This window comes from Delphinus delphis, chromosome 5 (assembly GCF_949987515.2).
Source record: "Delphinus delphis chromosome 5, mDelDel1.2, whole genome shotgun sequence".
NCBI classification, from domain to species: Eukaryota; Metazoa; Chordata; class Mammalia; order Artiodactyla; family Delphinidae; genus Delphinus; species Delphinus delphis.
In genome coordinates, this window is record NC_082687.1 from 47,079,479 (window position 1) to 47,088,489 (window position 9,011).

The 9,011-nt window shown below is 38.1% G+C and overlaps 1 protein-coding gene across 1 annotated transcript; it reads left to right on the forward strand.

Annotated features, from left to right (window-relative positions):
• Nucleotides 1-291: 291 nt before the first annotated feature.
• Nucleotides 292-8,715, forward strand: LOC132425898 (serine/threonine-protein phosphatase with EF-hands 2-like). The gene is made up of 4 exons (XM_060012357.1): nt 292-604; nt 1,535-1,698; nt 2,644-2,731; nt 5,170-8,715. The coding sequence occupies exons 1-4, from the start codon at nt 472-474 to the stop codon at nt 5,370-5,372; spliced, it is 588 nt and encodes a 195-aa protein (XP_059868340.1). The 5' UTR covers nt 292-471; the 3' UTR covers nt 5,373-8,715.
• The last annotated feature ends 296 nt before the right edge of the window (nt 8,716-9,011 follow it).

Consider the following 9,011-nt stretch of genomic DNA (forward strand, 5'->3'; position numbering starts at 1 on the left):
AGTGATACTTTGTTATTCATAAATCCTGCCCTGTGACTGTTTAATGTAATAATAAATTACAAGGAAAGCATATGATTATGATAACAGATACCATTTGATGAGTGCTTTCTATGTGCCGGGCTTTCTTCTAAGTGCTTTACATGAATTTACTTATTTAATCTTCACAATAATCCTGTGAGTTAGGTACCATTTTTGTCACTATTTTGCAGATGGAGAAAATGAGGTACAGTATAATTAGATAACTTTACCACAAAGGTGGTGTTTCTCTAGAACTTCTGCTCTAACCACTGTCCTACACTGGGAAGGACAGCAGCCTCCCCCAGACAGATCCTATCTGTGCACAGCAGGGCAAAGCAGGAGAGCATTGGGGAGAAAAAAGAGACAAGCTCTTTGAAGGTTGAGACATTAAGAAAGAGAGAGGAGAAACTTAGTAAAAATCCAAGACTATTTACTCTATACTAATGTTTTAAAATGTTCCTTTTCATCTCCTGTCCCAGGATTAGCAGAGTTGGGGAGTCAGCTCTGAGAGCCCTACGTGAAAAGTTATTTGCCCATTCCTCAGATCTTCTTGTTGAATTTAAGAAGCATGATAAAGATAAAACTGGTAAGACTAATCAAGTGAAATATTCATAGAGGAGGGCAGCTGGCCAAAAAACCCTCTGTTTCAGGTAATTAGCAAATAAATATTTGTTTAAATGACCAGAAGACCTTTCTGAAGACGTCCTCCCTTATTCAACTTAACATCCTAGTTATCGTTCCTAAATTCATAAATTCTAAGCTTTTAGAAGAATGTGAACTTAGCTAAATATTAACAAAGCTGGTGAAAAGAAATGGAATCCAGGGAAGGGTGATAAGGCCAGAACTAAGCAAAAAGAAACAGGGGGACAGGTTACCAGAGTGGGTCCAAGACTAACAAAAGATCAATGATTTGGTTTCTCACTGTTAAGTGTGTGCTTGTCTGTTCCTTGTTCTATTATCCAAGCTGGAAATTTTGTCTTTTCTCAACTCAGTGGAATGTCTAATGGACATTGACTACATGTAGCCCTATTAAAAAATAGCAGTAACAGTCATAAAATCATAGCACTATCTTTTCGTACACATAGAAATAACCAATGCTATGTATACATGTGTGTGTGTCTGTGTATATGTATTGTGTGTGTGTATATATATACATATATATATAGTGTTTTATGATATTATTTACAAGAGTCTTGTGTGACTTCCAGTAGTATTGCCAAATAGATTTGGCAAATAAAAACAGAATGCCTAATTACGTTTGAATTATAGACAACAAATAGTTTTTAAATATAAGTATGTCCCGTGCAATATTTGGGACATACTTATAGTCTGTCTGAAAATCAGATCTACTGGGCATCCTGTATTTTCTCTGGCAACCCTACTTTCCAGCCAACTCTACCATAACCAAGAAAAACAGTGACAGTACTCATTACTTCTATTATCTACTGATAGTAAGAAGAATGTCAGGATAAAAGATTTGTAGGTGATGAGTCAACAAGTTAGCTCTTTCCTGTAGGTCTAATCACCCTGAGTGACTGGGCAGCAGCCGTGGAGTCTGTGTTGCATCTAGGACTGCCATGGCGGATGCTGAGGCCACAGCTGGTGAGCAGCTTGACAGATAACAAGCTGGAATACAAGTCCTGGCTGAAAAACTTGGCCAAAGAACAATTCAGCCATGAGGTAAGGGTGTGAAAAGGGTGAATGAAGGCATACTGTGGACCGTAAAGCCCCTTATGGAGAACTTTGAATCATAACCAAATATTGAGAACCCCAAAAGGAAGATGAATGCAAACAACTATTCGTTGAGTTTCTATGTGTCAGACTTTGTGTTAAGTGACCTACACATATTGCCTCAGTTTATCCTCAAAACCACCTCCAAGAGGTGGGTATAATCAGCACCAACATACCCAAGAGAACACTGGTCACAAGGGTTAGATAACCTGCCTAGGATAATAGAGTTTCTAAGTTATAGAACTAGAACTCAAACCCAGGTCTGACTGATTTCCTTGACATGACGCTGCTTCCCCTATTTAAAAAGGTATTTGTGGGCTTCCCTGGTGGCGCAGTGGTTGAGAGTCCGCCTGCCGATGCAGAGGACACGGGTTCGTGCCCCGGTCCGGGAAGATCCCACATGCCGCAGAGCAGCTGGGCCCGTGAGCCATGGCCATTGAGCCTGTGCATCCGGAGCCTGTGCTCCGCAGCGGGAGAGGCCACAGCAGTGAGAGGCCCGCGTACAAAAAAAAAAAAACCCTGTATTTGTTCGGTAAATGCTTATATGTAATGTATGGGAGGCCTTGGGCTATGTACTTTTTAAAAAAACAGCTTTATTGCAGTATAATTCATATATCATGCAGTTCACCCATTTAAAGTGTTCAATGGTTTTTAATATATTTGCAGATATGTGCAACCATCACCATGGTCAATTTTAGAACATTTGCATCATGGACTAGGTATTTCTTAAACCATCAGATTATTTAGTAGGCTGAAGGGGGCTGGAGTGGAGGGATCATAAAACATCTTCAGGTTCTTTCAAGAGTCTTATTGTCAGGGTTGCTTGTGTGTTAATTATCTATTAGGAGAAGCCTACACATAAAAGATAGAAGGAAAATGAGTTTTTTCTTGCAGAATATACAATCAAGTTTGCTGGAAGCACTGTATCGAAACCGATCCAACCTGGAGACCATTTTTAGGATCATAGACAGTGATCATTCAGGTAAAGGCGCTCGTTATCCTGCCACTTCTGACACAGCAAGTATTTTACCTCCCACCTTTTAGTCTCCTCCCTGATTATTTACCTTTCTACTCAAGCGCTTTTGGAGCAAAATTAGTGGCAGTGCTTATAAATGGGCAGAAACTAGGATAGTATTTGAGCAACATGAGCTGTCCCTACAGAAGAGGGGTTGGGCAGAGAAGAATGAAGACAAACTGAATGAGAACTTCTTATAGGAAGAATTATAATAGTTATGATATCCCTTATCCCTTCTATCAAAGTAGCCACAAAGGAACGAAGAGTGTCTAGAACAGAAAGCCTTTTGCAATCTTACTCCCAAAGTATTATTTTTCAAAATTTTAAATTTTTAAATAATTATAGATTCACAAGGAGTTGCAAAAAAATGTCTAGGGAGGTCCTGTATACCCTCACCTGTTTCCTCATTGTTCCAAAGGCCTTTTCAAATAGTATTACTTTTTTTGAGATACAATTCACATACCATATAATTTACCCATTTATAACGTGCAAATATTATTACTTTTTTTGAGATACAATTCACATACCATATAATTTACCCATTTGTAACGTGCAGTTCCGTGCTCTTTTAGTATATTCACAAGCTTGTGTAACTATTATCGCTATCTAATTTTGCAACGTTTTCGTCACCCTAAAAAGAAACCTATACCGATTAGCAGTCACTCCCCATCCCCTGTTCCTTCTCCACCAGTCCCTGGCAACCATTAATCTGCTTTCTGTCTCTATGAATTTGCCTATTACGGACATTTCATATAAATAGACGCGTATGATACGTGGCCTTTGGTGTCTGGCTTCTTTCATTTAGCATGTTTTCAAGGTTCACCCATGTTGTAGCATGTATCACTTTATTTCTGTTTATAGCTGGATAATATTCCATTGTATGGCTATATCACATTTTGTTTATCCGTTCATCAGTTGATAGACATTTGGATTTTTTCCACTTTTTGGCTGTTATGAATAATGTTGTTATGAACATTCATATACAACTTTGTGTGTGAACATATGTTTTCAGTTCTCTTGGATGTATTCCCAGGAGTGCAATTGCTGGACCATATGGTAAAACGATGTTTCACTTTTGGGGGAACTGTCAAACTGTTTTTTCACTGTGGCTATACCATTTTACACTCCTACTGACATTGTAAGAGGGTTCCAATTTCTCCACATTCTCACCAACACTTGTTATCCTCCATTAAAAAAATTTTTTTTTACAGCCATCCTACTGGGTGTGAAATATCTCATTATGGTTTTGATTTGAATGTCCTTAATAACTAATAATATTGAGCATCTTTTCATGTGCTTATTGGAACTTTGTATATCTCCTTTGAAGAAATGTCTATTCAAATCCTTTGCCCATCTTTTAATTGGGTTTTCTTTTTATTGTTGAGTTGTAAGAGTTCTTTGTATATTCTGGATATTAGGCCATTATCAGATATATGATTTACAAATATTTTCTCTGATTTTATGGGTTATCTCTTCACTTTTTTGGTAGTGTTTTCTGATGCACAAAAGTTTTTAAAAAGTCCAATTTATTTTTTCTCTTATTTTTTGTGTTTTTGGTGTCATATCTAAGAAAAACTAGTAACTGAAGATCATAAGGACTTAACACCTATGTATTCATCCAAGAGTTTTACAGTTTTAGCTCTTACAGTTGGGTCTTTGATCCATTTTGAGTTAATTTTTGTTTGCAGTGCAAGGTAGGGGTCTAGCTTCATTTTTTGCATGTGGATATCCAGTTGTCCCCTACCATCTGTTGAAAAAATTATCCTTCACCTGTTGAATGGTCTTGGAACCCTCGTAAATAGTCAACTGAGGGAATTCCCTGGCTGTCCAGTGGTTAGAACTCCATGCTTTCACTGAGGAGGGCACGGATTTGATCCCTGGCTAGGGAACTAAGGTCCCGCAAGCAACGTGGTGCAGCCCAAGAAAGGAAAAAAAAAATTCAACTGACCATAGATGTATAGGTCCAAAACCTTTTTACAAGCAGATTAAATTAGCGTATGTTTAGGATGATTTAATGCAGGGTTTCTCAGCAGTGGCATTACTTACATCTTGGCTTGAGTAATTCTTTGTTTTGGTGCCCATCCTGTACATTTTAGGGTGTTTAGTAACATCCCTGGCCTTTACCTACTAGATGCAGTAACACCCTACCCCCACCCCAGTCATGACAATCAAAAATGTCTCAAAACATTTCTAAATGTCCCTATAAGGAGAGGAACACTATTGCTTCCCGCTCAGAACCACTGATTAAGTGGTTCAGTACTATCCTCTAGGGAGTTTAAAGTGGATTCTAGGCCTTGGGTGCCTTTGTTTAACGGTAGGAAGCAGGTATCCTTGCAAGAATGTCAGAGGAAATGAGCACTGAAAACTAGACTGACTCACTAAAGTGACTTGCTTTCTCTGGTAAGGGTTCATTTCACTGGACGAGTTCAGGCAGACTTGGAAGCTGTTCAGCTCTCATATGAACATTGATGTCACTGACGACTGCATCTGTGACCTTGCCCGGAGCATTGACTTCAACAAAGATGGCCACATTGACATCAATGAGTTCCTGGAGGCCTTCCGCCTTGTGGAGCAATCCTGCTCAAAGGGTTATGCATCAGATTGCTGACAAGCCACAAACACTAATAACAGTGACTGCAGCAGCCCAGATAATACACTAAGGCCAGTCTGGTCCCCATCGTCCAAGGTGCCTTGTAAGCAATGCTGAGCTCATTGTGGGAATATCTCCCTTATTCTCCATAGCTTTGTGGAACTTTATGCTGAGAATTTGCCTACCAGTATGCATCAGAATCACCTGTGTATTCAGGTGAATTCTACCAAACATACGAAGAAGAACTTTTACCAATCCTTCTCAAACTCTTCCAAAAGATTCAAGAGGAGGGAACACTCCCAAAAACATGCTATGAAGCCACCATCATCCTGATACCAAAACCAGACAAAGATACCACCAAAAAAGAAAGTTACAGGCCGATATCTTTGATGAATATAGATGCAAAAATTATCAAAAAAAATTATCAAACTGAATCCAGCAATGCGTAAACAAGATCATACACCACGACCAAGTGGGATTCATCCCAAGTTCACAAGTTTGGTTCAACATACGCAAATCAGTGTGATACACCACATCAACAAAAGAAAAGACAAAAACCACATAATCATCTCAATACATACAGAAGAAGCATCTGACAAAATTCAACATTCATTCATGATAAAAACTCTTACCAAAATGGGTATAGAAGGAACATATCTCAACATAATAAAAGCTATTTATGACAAACCCACAGCCAATATAATACTCAATGGTGAAAAGCTGAAAGACTTACCGTGAATATCTGGAACGAGACAAGGATGCCCACTCTCAACACTTCTATTCAACATAGTATTGGAAGTCATAGCCAAAGCAATCAGAAAAGAAATAAAAGGTATCCAAATTGGCAGGGAATAGGTAAAATTGTCATCATATGCAGATGACATGATACCATATATAGAAAACCCTAAAGACTCCGCACAAAACCTACTGGAACTGATCAATGAATTCAGCAAGGTAGCAGGATACAAGAGTAACATACAGAAATTCGTTGCATTTCTTTACACCAGCAATGAAATATCAGAAAGGGAATGTAAAAACACAATATGTTTTAAAATCACACCAAAAAAAAATAAAATACTTAGGAATAAACCGGACCAAGGAGGTGAAAGACTGATATGCTGAGAACTATAAAACATTAATAAAGGAAATTAAAGATGATTCAAAGAAATGAAAGATATCCCATGCTCTTGGCCTGGAAGAATTAATATTGTGAAAATGGCCATACTACCCAAAGCAATCTACAGATTTAATGTGATCCCTATCAAATTACCCATGACATTTTTCACAGAACTAAAACAAATAATCCTAAAATTTATATGGAACCATAAAGACCCTGAATTGCCAAAGCAATCCTAAGGAAAAAGAACAAAAGAGGAGGCTTCCCTGGTGGCACAGTGGTTAAGAATCCACCTGCCAGTGCAGGGGACACAGGTTTGAGCCCTGGTCCAGGAATATCCCACATGCCATGGAGCAACTAAGTCTGTGAGCCACAACTACTGAGCCTGCATGCCACAACTACTGAAGCTCACGCTCCTAGAGCCTGTGCTCCACAACGAGAGAAGCCACTGCAATGAGAAGCCCGCGCACCACAACAAAGAGTAGCCCCCGCTCGCCGCAACAAGAGAAAAGCCCTCACGCAGCAATGAAGACCCAACACAGCCATAAATAAATAAATAAAAATTAAAAAATAAAAAAGAACAAAGGAGGAGGCATAACCCTCCCAGACTTCAAACAATACTACAAAGCTACAGTAATCAAAACAGTGTGGTATTGGCACAAAAACAGACATATGGATCAATGGGACAGAATAGAGACCCCAGTAATAAACCCACACACCTATGGTCAATCTTTGACAAAGGAAGCAAGGCTATAAAATGAGAAAAAGACAGTTTCTTTAGCGAGTGGTGCTTTTTAAGGTGGTTCTTTAGCAAGTCTACAAATAACAAATCTGGATAGGGTGTGGAAAAAAGGGAACCCTCCTACACTCTTGGTGGGAATGTAAGTTGGTGCAGCCACTATGGAAAATAGTATGGAGGTTCCTCAGAAAACTAAAAATAGAATTACCATATTATCCAGCAACCCCACTCCCTGGGCATATATCCAGACAAAACTATAATTCAAAAAGATACATGCACCCCTATGTTCATAGCATTATTCATAATAGCCAAGACATGGAAACAACCTAAATGTCCATCGACAGATGAATGGATAAAGAAGATGTGGTACATATATACAATGGAATACTACTCAGCCATAAAGAAGAGGGAAATAATGCCATTTGCAGCAACATGGATGCAACTGGAGATTATCATACTAAGTGAAGAGAAAGACAAATACCATATGATATCACTTATATGTGGAATCTAAAATATGGCACAAATGAACCTATCTATGAAACAGAAACAGAATCACAGATATAGAGAACAGACTTGTGGTTGCCAAAGGGATGGGAGAGAAGGGGAGGGATGGACTGCGAGTTTGGGGTTAGTAGGTGCAAACTATTACTTACAGAATTGATAAACAACAAGGTCCTATTGTATAGCACAGGGAACTATATTCAGTATCCTGGGATAAACCGTAATGGAAAATAATATAAAAAAGAATGTATATATGTGTATATCTGGGTTACTTTGCTCTACAGCACAAATTAACACAATATTATAAATCAAATATACTTCAATAAAAAATAATAATCACCTGTGTATTTGGGGGTGGGGATGAGGTTAGAGTGTTTCTGCATACTTTTAAATACATAGGTGCCCTATCCCATTTCAGAATTTTCGCAAGGTAGGACCCAGGTATAAGTATTTTAAAATTCTGAAGTCTATCCCACTTAAGAACCATGGATAATTCAACCCCTTCATTGTATACCTTTTATTTATTGTTTTTATAATGTCTTGTTCGTAAAGGAAAGTTGTGAAAAATTGTTTGTGTAATCCCATGACCCAAACATATGGATTCTTTTCATTATTTACTTTTTCTTGTTAAAACTAAAATGTTTATATAATTTAATGTTCTGCTTTTGTTTTATAAATTGACATCTGTGTTGCTACATACTCTTCATGATTATTCCTGTAATGGCTGCATAATTTCAAATAGATGCAATATAATCTATTCAGCCATGCTCCAATTGTTAAACATGTGTATTGTTTCCAGTTTTTAATTATTATAAATAATACTATGGTTAATAACTTTGTGCACATAGCTTGTTTCATAAAAAGCTCTTGAATTATACATTTTCTTAGGCTAGACTCCCAGGAATCAGATTACTTTGTCAAATGTTGGAGAGTCTATAAAAAGATTTACTGTAAGGCTCATGTGATTATGGGAGCTGAAAAGTCCCAAGATCTGCAGTTCAGCAAGCTGGAGACGCTGGAGAGTTGATGGTGTGGTTCCAGTCTGAGTTTGAAGGCAGGAGAAGACCAATATTCCAGCTTAAAGACTGTCAAGCAGAGAGAAAGAATTTTTTCTTACTCAGCCTTTTTTTTACTTTTATTTTTTTATACAGCAGGTTCTTATTGGTCATCAATTTTATACACATCAGTGTCTACATGTCAATACGTTTGTTCTCTACATCTGTGTCTCAACTTCTGCCCTGCAAATCGGTTCATCTGTACCATTTTTCTACATTCCACATACACACGTTAATAGACGATA